At 37.3% G+C, this 19,130-nt stretch overlaps 1 protein-coding gene across 1 annotated transcript; it reads left to right on the forward strand.

Annotated features, from left to right (window-relative positions):
• The first annotated feature begins 9 nt into the window (after positions 1-9).
• On the forward strand, positions 10-8,626 carry nipal3 (NIPA like domain containing 3). The gene is made up of 11 exons (XM_042501184.1): positions 10-211; positions 510-578; positions 1,022-1,193; positions 1,861-1,920; positions 2,253-2,398; positions 4,234-4,330; positions 4,989-5,124; positions 5,325-5,413; positions 5,618-5,681; positions 6,088-6,182; positions 6,562-8,626. Exons 1-11 carry the CDS (start codon positions 173-175, stop codon positions 6,747-6,749), a joined length of 1,155 nt encoding a protein of 384 aa, XP_042357118.1. The 5' UTR covers positions 10-172; the 3' UTR covers positions 6,750-8,626.
• The last annotated feature ends 10,504 nt before the right edge of the window (positions 8,627-19,130 follow it).

Genomic DNA, 19,130 nt, shown 5'->3' on the forward strand with positions numbered 1-19,130 from the left:
TCCGGAAGTCATACGTGCCTCTTCACAAAATTGGTGTCTTCTTCAGCATTAACGCCAGACAGACACACAAAAAGAGTGATGAACATATAATGTCACAGCGACAAGATGAAAGTTCTGGTCTTTGAATTTGTGGCGGCTGCTGGCCATTGATAAATTGCCTCTGGAGGCGAAAATGATGGATTTCAGCAGAGCCGACGGAGGCTCCTACACGGTGAGACACTAACATACGGTAGTTTCTAAACGTCTGCTTATGCTTTACTTTGACGTTTAGCCCCTAACTGTTGATAAAATAATGTCTTTATGTTTCATGTATCTGTATTTTGTGTATCTTAGGTTTAAAACTTCATATTATCGGCAAACTTTGAAGCTAGAGCAACGTTACTGTGTGTTAGATGCCGATATAATGAAAATGTTTTTACGAAATAGAAAGCTACGTAGTTTACGTATAGTTTGTGTAATTTTATTTAATATAGCTTAATGTAATACATAATTATGTCTTTTTTCTTTAGGATAATCTTATTGGGACTTTACTCGCTATCTTTGGAAATGTGCTTGTCAGCATCTCCTTATGCATTCAGGTAAACACACACCTTGGTTCCTTAAACATGTCCTCATTGTCGTGGCTGTTGTGTCACCGAGCACCCTGGTAAAAGGACAGTAAAAGTAAAATTATAATATTGTGTCTTATTTGGACTAGTTTGTTTCATGAATGTAGGTGGATCAAGTCCTGTTGTGTCAGCAATTCATGTCAACATAGCATTACCCTCAAAAGCTATGATGTCAAACAGTTTTATCGGTCTTAAATAAAAACTTATATGGATGTGATTACTGTCACTGAATTTGTTTGTGATGCTCATCCTCTCTGTATTTCTAATTGACAATATCTACTGCAAAGCCATTTTTCTTGTTTGTTTGCTTTGGGCCTACTCTATATGTTTGCGTTCTTTAAGCTAAGTATACTGAGGTTGACTCTGTGTTTACTCAGGTTACTGTCTGTTACCTGCTTGCCTTTCACTTGCAGAAATACAGCCATGTGACCTTAGCAGAAACCAAGGACCTGCGTGCCTTTTACCGCACTAAAACCTGGTGGTGTGGGTTTGTCCTGGCATGTATTGGCGAGGGAGCCAACTTTGTGTCTTATGCCTTCGCCCCCCTTGCTCTCGTAGCACCTCTAAACGCTGTGTCTATCGTTAGTAAGTATTTGTTCACTAATATCAGATTTTCTAAAAACTATTGTATCATGCATAAATAAACTCAGTCCAAAAAAACTTTCAAGTAGGGTTGCACTGTATGAGACTTTCAAGGTACAATAAACATCAGGAAATACTGTGGTGTCATGGTGTCCTGGTATTACAGAATTATTATTATCAGTTACAATGACCCTTAAAGAAATGAAAAATACTAAAATAAAGTAAATAAACATACACAATATGATTACCATCAGTTTTCTTCTTCCAAGACACTATTATTTAGGAAAATAGATCAGAAACTACAATGGGAACATAAATTACAAAAAACACTAAACAAAAAATCATTCTGATATTTTAACTTAAGCATTAACATTAAACAGCCATTCCATTCTGTCATCGTCATGCACTAAGTAATTCCTGAATGATGAACAAACATTTCATATAGATTATTCTTAACATGTCAGAATAAAAACAATACAGAAGAAAATGTGATTTATTCCAAACTTATATCTTTTTAAATGTGTAAGAAGTAGATGCTCCATTGATATGATTTTGAACACATGTCACTGAAATAGCCAGAGAAATGGATATTGGCAGTTTCAAATTAAGCAAAAAAATCTGTATTAACGTCTTGCTGTTTTTTGTTATTTTCTTTCTTTTTTTTTTTCAGCAAGCGCAATTTTGGGACTAATTTTTCTTCGCGAGAAATCAAAGCCAAAGGAGTTTGCAAGTAAGTTTGGCGTATGTGTGTAACTGAAAACACCCACATGCAAATAGAATGGGATTTGTGTCATTGTATGCAATTTTTTAATCCGCCTAACTCGATTGTTGTAGCACATTAACTGAAATTAGAAAAAACGTTTGTACATGTACAGGCCATAGTTTGTTGAAAATTAATTGTGTAAGACCTTTCAAATGGGAAATTGTAAATGTATCTTGAGTTTCAATAGTAGATATTCAGTAGTATTTCTAAACTGTATTGTTTATTCTAAATGTTCTCACATGCTTTCTACTTCACTGAAATGAAAGTCATTGTGCCTTTTCTGCTGTATGTTATTTCAGAGCACTATGGGCTGGCCTTCCTGGGCTGTATTCTAACAATTGGAGGAACGTATCTCTTTGTAGCATTTGGACCAAACTCTCATGAAAAGCTCAAAGCAGAGAACATTGTGAGGCACGTTGTGGGATGGCCTGTTCTATTATATCTGGTAAGATATTTTCATGTACAGAAGAAGTTCAGAAGCACAGGAAACAGTTGATTCAGGTGTAGCGTTCAAACGTGTATATGGAATATAGGCAAGTTGTATTACTGAACAAAAACAAAAAGCAAAACTTACAAATTTACAGCATTATTAGAAATGCTCTTTTACACCTGCAGGGCTACAAAAAGCAATTTCTACACACCTATTTCACCCATTATTTACATTCTGCCAATATAACCCCTCTTAAAGCAATACAACAGCCCTGCAGTACAGGTTTGGTGACCCTTGTTCTATTTTTGCTGAGACTGTCAAAGGTTTTAAATCAGCTTGATAAGAAAATATGCAGTGTCACTCAGTCAGTGTCGGTTAAAGTCAATTTGACCGCTGTTCTTCTTTGCAAGTTAATCTCTGCCACGTTTGGCATAATAGCAGGTTGTAATTGACGCACCAAGTATTCAGGCAGTAAACAAAGACACGAGTGAGTCACATTAGGTGGAAGGCAAATTACCAGTATGTGTTACTTTGAATCGAGGCGCAATAGTCACCGTTTTCATGTAAAATTTAAAGACATCTTTTGAAGAGGAGAGACAGTCACTCCCCGAATTGCTGGTGCAACTATCACAAACATTGCATCATTATTTAAAGTCAGTGTAAAACAGAAGTGTCTTCAGCTTCTGTACTGTGATGTTAAGTGAAAGGGAACATTTGAACAGCGTACACTTACAAGAATTATTTGCAAATCCATTGCAAATAACTGGACTGCTAATACATGAGCAGGCTTAGAGTTTAGCGAGATACAGAGCTACAGTGGACTGTTGGCTCCACATAAACCTTTCTTGTTGTTAGATGAAGAGGAGGATGAGACAGATGAATAAATTAGATCTCAAAGGTTTTTCCCACTGATATCCAATCACACGTCTCTTATTATCTCTCTACATATTGCTTTGTTAGCTACTACCCACTAACTGTGAAGTGTTGCTTTCTATGACTAGTGTGGATAACTAGTTGCCCGAAGTCTCATTTGATTGGATGAACTTTTGTAAACTTTTGGTGCAGAATGATTCATCAAACATCTGACAAATATTTTGCATGTAACAACAAGTGATAAATGAGCAGTTACCACAGGGACACAGGATTAAAACAAGGAAAATGTATTTTTCATCTCACAGGGTGCAAGGGTTTAAAGTCTCTAAACAACAAGCAGGGTGGAGGGTGCTCACATCCAAACATTTCTTACAAATACTGAATCAAAAAATCAAACTAAGGCAAATAGGAGATCCCCACACTGTATTAAAAGCTCCCAGCTATTTTAACTGTGCAACATTTCGATCTAACAGCAACCCTCGTCTTGCATTGTCAAATCCTAAATCTTAAAAGTATCTAAAAACATAAATAAATACAGTTTGCCAAACATGGGACAACTGCGATAGCAAAGAAGAACAGTGGTTACAAGTAGACCATCGTCACCTGACCGAGCAGCACTCGATGGGATATTTACTTTACAACACTAGCAGCTGCAGCAGTAAAAAATAATCTTCTTTCAGTCTCAACCATGACCAAACATTACTGTATGAGCTTTATTAAACTGTTATTTTCTGCAGGGCTGCTGTGCTGTTTCTCGTGTTTCTCTTGTTGCTGTTAGTTATGAGGTCTTTCCCTTTTGGGTACAAATGGTATTCCATAAACTTGCATTGAACACTGCAGATTTCCCAGACTCCTTGACCTGTATTGTTATTCATTATAACTGTTTGTCTGCATCACTGCAGTGTCAGGCAACAACTGCAGTGCTTCCTTTTGTGTTTATTAGATAATAATTTGGTGTTTGTTGTTGCTGTTAACAGCTCCTGGAGATCATCACGTTCTGCCTGCTTTTATACTTCTACAAACAGCGCAGTGCTAACTACCTCGTTATTATTCTGATGCTTGTCGCTCTACTGGGTAAGTCTACAGCACTGTTATTTAAGCCAGTAATTTATACCATCATACTTTATACACTGTCATTTTTTATTTTATCAAAACATGAAAATAATGCAAAATAAAGCTTTTTAAATTCTAGCATTTCACAATCTAGTGCTAGAACCACCGATAAGTTGATCAGCTGAGGATTGTTGTGGTTCGTCGAAGTGCCTCAGATTAGATTTCATTGAACCTCCACTCTTTACATCTGTATGTATGTAATGTTAGTTTTAATGTTCTGATGATGAAAAACTGAATCAAAGGTAAAAGGTGTAAAAATTAAATAAATAAAAGTCTGAAGAAGATCGATATCGACCTTTAGACATCACAGAAACCTGATAATCTTAACTCATGGTCTACTTATTAGCTTTTCCTGGAACTTTCGCACACTTCCAATTTTCAGCTCTTTAGGATCTGAACTGCACCTACTCTCATTTACATTAAATTGTTTCTATTTTTTAAATTTTAATTTTAAGTGTATTTATGCTGTATATCCTGTTTTACATATTTTATGCATTAAATTGTCATACCACTGACAAATCTTTTAATTATCAGATGCAGCGAAACTGTTGTCTAACCATTTGTAGGCTCAGATTTGCTCTGTGTTTAACTGTGCTTTATTTTCAACTTTGGTGCACAGGTTCAGTCACAGTCATTACAGTGAAGGCGGTATCGGGCATGTTGGTTCTCACCATTGAGGGCAATATGCAGCTGGACTACCCAATCTTCAGTGCCATGTTTGTGTGCATGGTGGCTTCAGTGATCTTCCAGGCCAGGTGAGCAACAGGATCATCAAAGTATTTACTGAAATGTGGGTTAGCACAAATGCTGCAGTTGGCTTTAGTTGTCAATAGGTCTTGATGTTATAGAATGACACTGTCTTGCTAGCCAAGCTTTTTTTTTACAGGTGAACAAATTAAGTCATTTTCAAAAAGTTTTTTTTCTTTATGCTTTTTTGTGTGTTATTGCCTTTTAGATTTCTCTCCCAGGCTTGTAAGCTGTTTGACTCCTCTCTGATTGCTTGTGTCAGCTACATCCTCTCCACCGTCTTTGCAGTGGTAGCTGGTGAGTTACATGTTTCTTTGCTGCAGAATTTCTGTTTTGACAGGCAGCTTTCAATCAGACCTGGATCAACCGCTGTTTGCAAATCACTGACACAATAGAAAAAGAGTAGTGCTCTGCAGCCGATGAGCAGAGTGGGAAACCTCTGTTTTTCTGCTGCTGCACACCTTTTGAGCCTTCAAAGATTTCTAATCTTTCTGTTTTCAGGCGCTGTGTTTTACTTGGAATTTAAGAATGAAGATGCTCTTCATATCTGCCTGTATTTGTTGGGGTGAGTGATTGTCTATCATGGGCCTTATTGACAAAGACATTTTGACTTGTCACATTAGGAAAAGCACAGTAAATAAGCAAATCAATGATGGTTGAGTTGTATTCAGCTACTTCAGTTTCATGGTCCTGGTATTGTGCATGCTGACTCACTGTCACGGTTTACTGGAAGACTTGGATTATGTCATTTGTAACACCTTTGCCTTTTCTACAGCAAGTCAAAACAGCTGCTGTGAAAAAGTCTTGTTACATAATTTGCAATGCTATAGCCAAACACCAATAAACACAGAAAACACACGTTTTGATGGGACTTTGTGATGTCTTATTTTGAAAAACTATAAAAAGCAGTTGAGCTTTGCAGAGTGCTTTTACATTATGGGCTGCTACTGATAATTTTTTGCTCCACACAGATCTGCATTCTGTTTCCTTGGGGTTTTTCTCATCACCAAAACAAGGAAAAGGACACAGGCCTTTGAGCCTTATGTCACTATGGATATGGCTAACGGTGTGTATAACTTTACATAATTATTGAATGTTGGATTTCAAGAGAATTAAAGTTTTTTTACACATCTTATGCAGAGGAATTTACCTTCCATTGCATACATATAAGACTAAGGAAAGCATCTTATAAGGAGTAAAAAAAAAAAAACTTAACTCAAAGGTACACACTTTAGTGGGTTTTGCAAGGTTCTGGAAATGAAATAGATAACACAGTAAAAATGTTATTATCTGTGTCTGTTATCTGTCATTAAAAAAAAAGTAAACCTGGTCCACTTTTTTACACTAAATATAAGGTCCATTCAACAAATACAAGATTTTGCCTTGTCGTTTTAACTTGCAGTTTCTTATTTTAAACTTTTCCTACCTGTCCTTTCCATCATCAGGTGTCCCAACTATTCATGACAAGGGCATGAGTGCTCAGCCGGACTCAAATGGGTCTTTCTCCTACGGAAGTCTGGTTAATAACGATGGCGTGGCCCCTGCTCCTCTACCAGTCAAACTGGATCAACCAGCTGTCAGCTCCAGATCCACTGATGCATCTCCTGGGCTGCATGGCCTGAAGCAAGATTAAAACAGATTTTTTATTTTCATTTTTATTCAATTCAACAATATTCAAGGACCTTGAAAGGCCAAAAACGGGTACATTCAGCTCTTGTCACACAACACCAACCTTCAGTCCAGTATAGGGTGTCCACTGGGTGGTATGCTTATATGCTTTTCTTTGTGAGATCTCATAACCTAAACCTTGGGAAGTGCTCCTTTTTTTGATAAGATGTCAGCTGTATTTATTCCAAAAATGAAAAAAACTGAAACTGCTGGACGATTATTCCGTGGATTCACAAACGTGGCTTCAGCAGGGTCAGAGTCGTGACTTGAAGCTTACTGCCTTCACTCTGTGTTAGCTTTGAGACTCACTTCCACAACGCTCATTAACAGGAACACACAGGGATCTGCTCTTCCAATGAGGAGTGTGAAGTCTCAAATCTCCTCAAAGTTATATAATGTAGCTGCAGACTTGCCAATGAACATTTTGACTTTAACCATCTGCCTCTAACTCTCTTACATGAGCGGTTTTCACTCCACAATTTTGTTCTTTGAATTTTATTGTATGACCACTTTTTTTCTGATGTGACCAAACAGCGGGTGTAAATGTTTTAATTTATTCTAATGTATTTATTAATTTAGAAGTTAGCTGTTAGTGTGCCTTAAAAGTAGTTTTACACTGGATTCATTACTGTAAGGTGGTACATAACAGCCAGGTAGGTGAGTAGCATCAGTGTAGCAGTTTAGTTATAAAATCAGCAACTGTAATATAATTTGAGTGCCTATTAGATAAATAAACTGGAAAACCTTTGAAAATGAAAGGTGATTACACTTTGGATGACTCAAATAAAAGGGAATTGAATAATGCTTGCATCCTGGAATAACTGTAAAACTATTTAAAAGTGCTGTGTAAATATAAAAAGGCAAAATACTGTAGAAAACGTATATCTAAGTTTAGGTTTTGACTAAAAGAATTTGGTTGCCCCTTTGACCTGACGCCTTGAAATTTCTGATGACAAACAAATCAAGAAATAAAACTTAAAATATGCACTTAGTGTTGCAAATTTACCATGTTTTGATGCAATGTTTTTCAAATGTAAAATTCCTATCAATATTTTACAAACTGAAAGATAATCCAGAAATATGTATTTTAGGATTAAATTTCATCAAATAAAACAGAATGAATGAATGGCTTCATACATTTGTTTCACTCAGGGTTCCAATGTTCATGGTAAACCTGGAAAAGTCATGAAATTAATAAAATCACTTAAAGTTTTGGAAAAGTCACGAGTTATTATTGTGTATATAGAAACGAATTGTCCCAGTAATAATATTTAATTGATAATCCTCCATGAAATGTAACATAACAGAAAATGTATTTTCTGTTGGCTAGCTCTTGATGTAATGTAGCTCTGATATGCGCTGACGTTTTGTCCCATCTCTTCCTCCATGTATGCCAGTTAGCTGATACTGTTTTGAATCTGAAATGTTTGAATAACAAAAAAAATAATGTTATGATAGTGTGATTTAAGATGTAGGATCATGAATCCCAAACTCTCCATACCTATTCCCTACTACTACTTTTAAAAAATACAGCATTTTAGATGGAGCAATGTTTGTTTTATACTTTGTCAGTGCTCATGGAAATTTCATGGGTCCTTAAGAGTCATGGAAAAGTTTTGTCCATGAAAATCTGTGGGAACCTTGCACACTCCACCTCTACGTATGTATATGGCGATGATTTCCTGCAGTGTTAATAAAGCAGAGAGTCTTTCCACAGTATTCAGTTAATTTGTTTTTATCACCTGTGGTTTGTTTTGTGTGTATGTAAACTCATCATTACATCACTGTGTATACCTGCTGAAGCTCTCTTGTTAATAAAACTGCCGTCTAAGACCACAACAATTCACTGATGCTGTAAAGTCAAACTTTTTCTTCTGTAAATTGCATGCAATCTTGTGTCATATTAACTTAACGTCACCTAATTCTGATGCATTTAGTTGGTTCCATGATGTTTTTTTTCACTGAAGTCAATTTGACTCATCGCGTAAGGAAAAACACAGGTGTAAATAATGAAATTAATGATTTGATTTAGCAGCTTTGATGGTATTATGCATGCTAACTCACTCTCACTTAGATCTCTTTAATATAACACAGCCATCGTTAGTGTTATCACAAACACCTGTGCTGTTCCCACTGTAATGTGTCAAAATGTCTGCTGTGAGAAAGACCTCTTGCACAGAAGTGAACAAGGTTTGCAACACATTTGAGATGAATTGCTTGGTTGGAATTAACTGTTGTATTTTAGTACTTTTACTTAAATAAAGGATACTTCCTCCACAACTGCTCTTTGAGAGTTGTAGGATGACATTTAGAAACTGCACACCACTACAGTGTAAGAAGTCTACGGAAGCTGTGATTGTTTTTTTCTGTGGCCACAAAACACTGATTAATTTAGCAGTGTTTGTGGAATCATCATAAGACTATAATCAGCAATGATCAACTTAAAAATAAATTACTCATATTATTTTAAATTCCAAGAAAACAAGCTGAAAATTAGCAAAAAAGGGTGAAAAATTAAATAAAATATACATATTTATGTAACTAAATTTACACCCACCCCCCCTTTTTAAAATTCTAATAATGTTTATTTCTCTCCTAAACTAATTTTCGTGTCACTTTCTTGTCACCTTTTTCCAGTTTCTTGCAATTTGTGAGGCCTCTCCTGCTCATTGCCTTCCCAAGTTTTAAAACAACCCAAACAAATTTCCTCAGGTTTTAAGGATTTCAAAGCTTGTGAAATGTGTCTTAACGCAGAACAAGAAAACTGATGTCAAACTAAGTTTCAAAGGGTTAAAAATAAAATATTGATTAAAAAAAAAAGCTTTTAAAAGGAAGGAGCTAAAGTTTGCCTTTGAATTGCTGCACAAAATGCAAGTCTTGTCCTGTATGTGCAACAGGTGGATCAGAGAACTGAAGTGCAACCTACCTGCAAACACTAAATGTTTGCAGGGATGTGTCTGGCTCGTCTTCACACTCTGCATGAAACAGCTGATTGACCCACAGGCTGGCTGGTTTGTCCCTCCGGGGCGTCCTTGTCACATTACAGCGCAGTTTCCCAGCAGAGCTCCCTGTGTGAGCCACTTTGTTGCTCGGTCGCCACCAATCTTGAACAGGAGCATCCTCCCCCTTCCTGCAACCTGATTGGTCGCTGCGAGTCGCCGCCGGCATCTCATTGGTCTCACCTGCGGGTCCTGACGCCGGAGTAGGCTGCATCAGATAGTGTCCAATAATCCAGTAATAACAAACACCGACGCTGTGACAGCAGTCTCTAACAAACATCAGAGCTGCTTCTTTCTGTCTGACAAAGTCACCCGTAAATCCTGCTTTTAGTCCGCTTGCAATGGGTCGTTTCGGCCGCTTTCACTGACAGTAGTAAGGTGAGTAAAACGACACGAATTTTAGCATTTCAACCGGTTGGAAAGCAAAATAAAAACGCTAACTTCGTATGTTAGCGTCCAGCCACCATTCTATGCTAACTTTTGTATAAATTCCCGCTTTTTTTTCCATCTTAAAGTAACATTTGGCATTAAAAACAGTGTTTGTACGAGTTACTTTTGTGCTAAATTATAGCGCGTGCAACAATATCACACGAGGCCTATACCGTACATGATATCCAGGGGTTTCCTCAGAGTGCACGCGATGCAAATGTTGATGTCACGATCCTCAACGGCCATCTATGCTGCGGACATGTGATGTTATTATGTCATTGCTTTCGCGTGCTCCATTTGTACGTTATTCTACAGAGCTTAACGAAAGGTCACAGTTTTTGGGTTTATAATCAATAGCCTGAGTGTATTTCTCCAGATGTAGATGAGCTCAAATTAATTTCAGCTGGTATTGTGATTAAAATATAAATGACAACCTTCATTTGGTTAAATGCCCCACTAGATGGCACTCTATCTCTAGTACAATGTTAGAAGTTTCACTTTAGGGTCAAACATGGCTTCATCATAAACCTTTTCTGTTTTTATAATCAGTGTTTTCAAGCTTTTTCACGTGGTGCTTTCTTTTTCACCAGATAGATCCTACTAATGCACAGCACAATTAAAAAGGCTAGAAAAAAACAATTAAAATATGAATACATACAAACAATTAGAGCAACTATCAAAATCCCATCTTATTCTAATACAGTGTGCGATACATAACACAAAACCTATATAAAAGTATTCGGCTTGTGCTTCAGTTATTGCATACTGGGGGGATAGGAGGATAATGCAACAAGTGCACTAAAAAAAATAAGTGAAAGTAATTTGTGAAATGATGATAATTAATAGATTAGTAGACAGAGAATTAACCACATCATGCCATTTTTAAGCAAATATGAAATTAAGTCACTGCTTCCAGCCTTTTAAACGTAAATATGAACAGATTTTCTTGGTTTTCTGTGATGATGAGGATGAGGATGAACTGAATGTGTTTGGATTTTGGACTGTTGGTTGGACAGAACAGGCAATCAAAATTTGGTATTGGGTTCCAGAAATTGTGACATAATTATTATATTTTTTTTATTATGAACAAACCATTAATCAATAAGATCAAAAAAATTAGAATAATTCAAAATTAAAAACAGTCACTTGAAGCCATGGATGGATTACTGAACAGGGCCCCCTAGCTTTCACTTGCAAAATGTCACACACTGATGAAAAAAGACTCAAAATGACCACAAAGAGATGCAAATGAACTGCAAAGAGACACAAAATAACTACATGAAGGGGCAAAATGACCACAAAGAGATGGAAAACACACACAACAACAGACAAAAACCACCACAAAGTGTGTGTTTCTTTGCTTCCATTTAGGAGAGGTGGTAAGGTCTTTTGCATATCTGTACCCAGGGGCCCACTATCTCATAATCCGCTCATGTTTGCAGCCCTTATAAAGGTGGCTCAAGGCATCATTAAAAGATGGTTCTCTGGACTGAGAGAAAGTTGATAAAGAATATGTCTATCAGTGTTTCCAAAGTTCAAGATGATGTCCTCAAATGTTTTGCTTTGTCCATAACCAAACAATTTAATATCATAGAGAAGGAAAGAAAGACAAAAATTTTCACACAAGAAGCTGGAATCAGAGAATGTTGTCTTTGTTTTCTTAAAAAAAAACCTTACTCAAACTGATATTTAATGATCAAATTATTAACTGGCAGTTAATTTAATCGCTGACAAGTAATTCATTGATAGATAAATCAAGCTAGACCATTTAAAAACAGGCTGCATATGCACCAACCTTAAAAAACACAAAAGGTAATAATCAAGCATTGGCATATTTCATATTTGAAGTTATGACACCAATTCAAATATAAAAAGCCTGACTTTTTCAGTTGATTTGTTTTTAATCAAAGAAAGAAGTGATGCAAAAAAAAAATATTTGTTTCTTAACAAATATAGGAAAGATAAAGGGATTCTAGTATGTTTTAGTGCCATTTTAAGAGTCTTAGTTTGATGATTATCGGGATATTGGGATGTAAATTGCAGTTAGTTTGGCCAGGATAACTGTGACATAAAATTTTCAAATTATCCCATGACTGCCAGACAAAATTTTTCAATCAGGAATACTGACCTGCATATAGATTTAAACATGAAACTCTCACCTCTGTTTTTTTATTTATTCAGTTATTCAGTTTATTCTCCTGCTCACCTTGTCTCCTCTCGCCATCTTTAACTGTCACTTCTTCCTTCATCTTCCTTCTTTTCCTTCTTAGTTTCTGTCTCTATCCCACAGCCTGTGTGGTATCATTGCTGACACCCTGTAATCTTCACACACCAGTGTTTCACCATCACCTCATTCACTGCATGCTCTTCCACAAACACACAGCCAGTAGATTCACCTTATCTCCCAATTCCTAATCTCTTAACCTTCCCAGTTCCCAGCCTCTGTGGTCCCCACCTGCCCGTCAGCCGCCTCCTGAAAGGCTTCAACATGTTGCGAGAGAGCTCCAAGGCGTGGAGCAATGGCTCAGAGGCCTACAGCAGCGACCCAGAGGAGGACGAGGAGGAGGAAGAGGAGATGGTGTTTGGGGAGAGCGATCAGGACGGCATGGCGGAGGAGATGATGGACCTGAGCGACCTCCCCACGGCGCTGTTTGCATGCAGTGTCCATGAAGCCGTGTTTGAAGAGGACGTAGACAGGGTGAGAGGGAGCATTTTCTGGGTCAAATTTTGGTGTGTGTGTGTGTGTGTTTGTGTGGGTTGGTGCACCACTGTGTACGCTTGACTCATCCTGCTGAATGTGTCAGCGCGTCCAAGATTCAAAGCCCAGCAACACATGCATGATGTCATCCACAGCTTTCGCTCCTGTCACGGTTTCAAGCTGTGCTGCAGATTGCTCTACTGCAAAGACACACACACACACACACACACACACACACACACACCTGATGCTGTTATTATATTTGCCAATGAAAATGAATGCTGGGCAGGGAGTTCAATATGAATCATGAGCCATACTCATCATTAATCCATGTGCCAGTGCATATTGTTCTTCCATCGCCTCATGCATTGTGTTCATTCATTCATACCCACTTATACTTACAGATGAGGCAACAGGCGGCAAACAGGCAAACGCCTCCATACATACATGTTACACACATGCTGTATATACTCTATTAGGGCCTCTTTAGGATGTGTAGAGTCTCACTGTTGCAGCTTTATCAGACTCCTCAGAGCGAGAACACTTGGGATCACTGGATCCTGTTTGCTGGAGGACGATACAAAGCAAATACTTTTAATTTTCTGCCCCTCTAATCCAATTAAGCTGTCCTACCATCCCTCCATCCATCCAGCTGGCATGCCTCACATCTTTCTCTCTTTAAATCTCAGTCTTTTATTCTCTGTCAAGTCTATCCATCTATCTCTCCACTGTACATCTTTTCTCTGCTCTTTTTGATCACTTTTTAACTTTGCTTCCCTTCCTCAGTTCTTTTAATATTCCCTCTCTCCTGTGCATTCTTTATTTATCCTCTCTATGTATATGAATGCAAAGCTGAGAGGCTAAATCTGGCGCATACACAAAATCCCTTTAAATGAATCACTCCCTGCTTTGTGAGTTCGCTGTTTGTACACCCGTTGCTCCTAGCGGTTGGAGTCTGCCCCCTCCCCTCCCCATTTCGTTTTGCCTCCCCACTTCATTACGATTCACACTCCCGCTTTTAAGTGGAAATGCCACCCACGCACGCTTCAGTCAGAGCATGTCAATAGATTGTTCTCCATATGGTTCAACTGAAATGAGCTGCGCTAAAAATAGAACTTTTGACATTTATTTAAACTTTGAAAACGAGGACAGGAAGGGATGAGGTATGAGGTTGCTTGAGATATTTTTCAAAGCACAAACAGGGACGTTATGAGGTGGTTTTTGACTTGTAGCAGTGCTGTTTAATTCTGACACACACACACACACACACACAGTCTAGAAAATTTCAGCAATTTTTAAGCAACTTCTAAAAACTTGACATCTCTGAACTGAATGTCTTCATCCCCAGTGAAGAACAGGGACATGGCAACCTACATTTTTGTGTCTTTGGGCTCTTGGCTCCCTCCCAACACTGATATTACCTTCTGTTTCTGTTCTCCAAAGCCTGCATGCAGGAGGATGGGCTGCTTCTGTAATCACACTGTGCTCTTTGAGAGAGAGAGAGAGAGAGACATGTGCCCCCATATTTATAAGAAGCTCTTAGCAAGCTGTAAAAGCCTTTTCCTTTCTTCTGCATTAGTGAAAAGACAGTAAAACCTAGTGGCACACATTTCTCTTTTATCTGCAGTATTTTGTTCCCCTGACCAGCTTTTATGTAGAGAGGAAAGAGAAGTACTCTCTGTTACTTTAGAAAGTTCAGCACAGGTCAGGTCAGATCAGCCTGCCTCTCCACTGAAATAAACGGGGTTATTATTCATTTACTGATGAGAATTTATTCTCAGGATAAAAACAAGGCTGTGCCACCACAGTTGATGATTTTTCATTTTGCGTGTGTCATTATGACCGACGAATGCAACATTGAAGGTCCGGCTAGTGACAATGTATGCTCTCCAAGAGGTCGAAAGTTTCGAAACACTTTGATCATCATGAGACTTTTTAGCTTTTCTAATGCATATTGGAGGATTTTAGATTAGCCAATGTGTTTTTTTCTTTCTCCTTGTCCACCATTCATGGAATTCAACACTTTCTTGAGAAAGACAATTCTTCACAAAGGAGCACATCAGCAAGTTTTTTCTGTTGCATGAAAAAATACATTTGTTACTATCAAGAAAGAAATGTGGCATTCTTTGGAAAGACTTCACAGTGATTTTATTGTCTTTCCTGGAAAAAAAAACAATTGTTTGTACATGTAATTAATTTGCTATTTTTTTTCCATTATTTCTTAATGTCAGCTATAAAGTGCCTGAGGTGAGGCGCCCGCCAAGCAGCAGACCAGGGTCTGAGACAAACAAACAACAAACTGGTTGTGATTTAACAGGTCATTGCTGTGTTTCCAGTGGCTTTTTAGGTACCAACATAGGTGTTTATAGTCATCTGTTGCTGTTTTCCAGCAGGGATAGTGGCACAAACAGCAGTTGTTTTTTGTTTTGTCTTTTTTCTCCGCGCCAGCGTCAGCCGTAGCCAGGGGCAGTATCTTTGAGGGTTGTCATCCCATTCTTGTGAACGCAGTATCTCAAGAACGCCTTTAGGGAATTTCCTTTCCAAACGTTCCATTTAGAATCAAGGATGAATTTGATAAAGTTTGGTGTACTGTGTAAACAACTTGGTCAATGATAGCAATAAGTCGAGGACCTTGTTATTCTGTTCCCAAACAAATCTGATACTGTTACAAGTTATTCCTAAAAAAAAAAGAAAGAAAATTAGAACTGATTAACAAATTAACTTAATGAATAAACAAGATACTTTCACACAACAGCTCCCAGCAGGTGCATATATCCCTGTGATCCTGCCCACTTAAAGACCCATTCATCAAAGCGCAGAAATTCTATTAATAAATAATAAAATAAAAATAATAGTAGTAAAAAAATGCATAAATAACAAAAATCATATAATAGAATCAAAATAGATAACAGAAAAAAAGAATTACAAGAAGTTAAATTAAATGTTATACAATGGTCTCATATCATATCTGTCTATTACTCAGCCCTAATTTGATGCGTTATTGTATTGTCATTCTATGTCATTAACTTAATCAAGCCACACACACAAAATATGTATATATATATAAATATACTTTACTGACCCATATCGCCTTGCATTTATCTGTATAGTCATTTCAGATTGGACTTGAAAAATGCTGAGTTGCTTATACCTCTGTTTACCTTCCTCTGACTAACTCTTATTATGGCCTGCAGAGATGATCAGCTACATTCAGCATGTGAATATGATTAAAAGGATTTCATAAAGTGAACACAGCTGCAGCCAGTGTGGCTTCTAATTCCGACATGATTCATTATCTATATCCCCCACAGAAAACAAGTGTGCAGCAGGAGTGAGGGAGGTGGAGACAGAGGTGTGCGTGGGCAAAGTAACGAAGCAAAGCAGTTTCTGTGCTTGTCAAGAGAAAAGGTCAGAGAAGCCATTATAAGTCGTCCCTCATAGTGTCTAGTGTATATCAGGCCTAATCAGCACAGAGCAAAGCTTTCATCGCTGCCACTGCTGCTGTCAGGCTGAGCTCTCCTCAATCCATAACCAGTGCAATCAAGCAAGCACCGGCTGCAAGCTCAATACAACACCAAGCAAAATGTTTTCATCTTGCAGCCGATAGACAACCAGACAAAAATGTTTTTAAGTTGCTGCCCTGTATTGTTTAAGTATGAAAGCCACATGAAATCAATATTTTTATATCAGCAAAGTTTCAAATAATTCAGTGTGATGTGACGGAGTTTCACTCACAGTGACAACCCCTCAGAGAATGATGAGTTTACTCAGCAGAGCATTTCAGTGTCTTTCAGGTCATTGTTTTGGTTTTGCAACCCACAACTTTGCTATTTTTGGGTCACTCTCACTCCTATCATCAACTTTTCCTGTTGTTGTGTGGTAAAACGCTCAAATAAACCCAATTCACTCTACCTGCCCAGCTTCAAATGACTGACAGACAAGTTAGTGGCTTGCTTACAGTGGAGCATTTAGCAGCTAAAGAGAAAACACAGCTAAAAGTAAGTGGATACTGCATTTGCATTTGGAGGGTTAAGAGAAACATGACTCCAATTGAGTGTTCATGTTGCTCTGTCTTTTGGATGTTCATTACACCAATTTTACCTTATGAGCCTAAGTCAAATAACAATATTTGCCTCTAACCCAGTAAAATGTAGGGAAATATAGTTAAATTGACATACTAAAAAAACTGATAATCCACCATAAGGCTGGGTGAAATACCAGTGCCAAAAACAATTCTTTGTTTGATACATTATTTGAATGTTTATCTTTTTGCAAGACCCTTTTTTCATTTAACTCAAACAAATGCATTAGAACTTTGTCTCAATAAAATAGTGTTCAAAACTGGTATCTGCAGGTGTCTTAATACAACTTTTTTCCTTTCCAATAGCTGAACTTGTGTATCGGCCAATACGGAGAACCAATCCGATACTATAACATACAAAAGAAAAATCAATAAAAGCTATATAATTCTAAACCTGTACAGATGTATGAAATCGGCAACAGTAACGCCCCTCCCTTGAAACTAAGTTTTGCATACCCATCTGTTACCAAGCAAATTTTGACAGGCATTCTCTAATGTACTGAGCATGTCATGCTTTTGGCTCAGTTTGTTGGTGGGCTGGTCTTTTTGTCTGTTTGCCGGCAGGAATACAGAAAACTACTGCCCCAGTTATCCTGAAATGTGGTAAAAGGGTGTTGCATAGGTCAAAGAAGAGTCCATTTTTAGCCCTTTATTTATGGTTGCACTGTTTCAGGAGTAGCACTTCACTGTACTCATACAATTACAGTAAAGGCTTTTCATTCTGTTCTATTCGATTCAATTCGATGTGAATCTAAAACACATTAAGTTTCCCTTTTGCTAACATCGGGAGATAGGTCATTCATTAGATAATAGGAAAGTTCAGTTACAAAACAGAGCCGATTGTAGAAATATAATAACTCCATAACAAAGTCCACATTCATGGGTACCAGTAATTGTTGCTGCTCAAACAGAAGTCATTATGGAGTGCTCGTTTGAAATAATTGTAATAGTTTTAAAAATAAATCTAGACATACAGTATATAGTGGTTGCAGATTTGCATATCATAGAAAAGTGCTGGACTGTTTGCCTTGGCTGAGGTCTGTGCTCTCCAAGTGTCCTTCTGCTTACTATATTGATTAAATCTTTGGTCTATCTACTGATTATTATATCTCATATTTTTCTAATTTGTAATCACTTTCATTGAAATTTTAATCTTAGTCCTATTTGGCAGCAACACCTTCCCCATTACATAATCCACAGTGCACTCATCTCAACAGATTTCACAGGGACACTTTCAACTAATGACTAGTTCTTTTCTGGGAAATAGTTGCAATAAACACAGTTTACAGTGTTTGTTATGGGTTATCCAGAATAACAAGGACATGGTCTCTGGAAGTCATTTTTTTAAATGTCATTTTCAAAGCTTAACCCTTTGAAACCTGGAGCAACATCAGTTTTCTTGTGCTGCTTTCACAAGTATTTAAACGTTTGAACTCTGTGCAAATTGGTGCGATTTCTTTCAAAAACGTGAAAAAAGGCAATGAGCACCTTGTTGATTAATGTTCCACAAATTTTAAGAAATAAGTAGATTTAGGAAATTATTTTTAGAAAAGCTAGGGAGAAAAGTCTACTTAAAAAAAGGAGGGGGGGAAAAGCCAGGAGAAAAGCATATTTACTGTCATAATTACATATTTAAAAAATGATGTTAATCAGAATTATTATATTTGTAGGCACTTTTTTCGAAGTCTTGTTTGCCTTGTTTGGTTTTTTTTTAACTTTCCTTTTGCTTTTATTTTTTTAAAAATATATGTAATATACATTTATATATAAACTACGCACAAAAAGTAAGGACATTTGTGTTTGGTAGATTATTTTAAGGTATAAATCTTATACCGTTGGGAAGCCTTTTTATTTCCTTTTTTAAATGGTGCCACATTTGTAAGGAACATGCATTTGTGGCATGAGCAGCAGAGCTGAGTATGTGGGTTGCGCCCATACAAATTCCCCCTTACAAATGAGGCACCATTTAAAAGGGAAATAAACAGGCTTTCCAAGGGTATACGGTTTATTGCCAAGAAGCATTGTTACAACAAAGAAATAAACACAAATTCCCTTACTTATTGTGCTATGTTTATATATATATACATCCATATATGCACATATGTTTTTGAAAGCATCAAGCCAATTTGCTCAGGTGTC

The sequence above is a fragment of the Plectropomus leopardus genome, chromosome 14 (genome assembly GCF_008729295.1).
Source record: "Plectropomus leopardus isolate mb chromosome 14, YSFRI_Pleo_2.0, whole genome shotgun sequence".
NCBI classification, from domain to species: Eukaryota; Metazoa; Chordata; class Actinopteri; order Perciformes; family Serranidae; genus Plectropomus; species Plectropomus leopardus.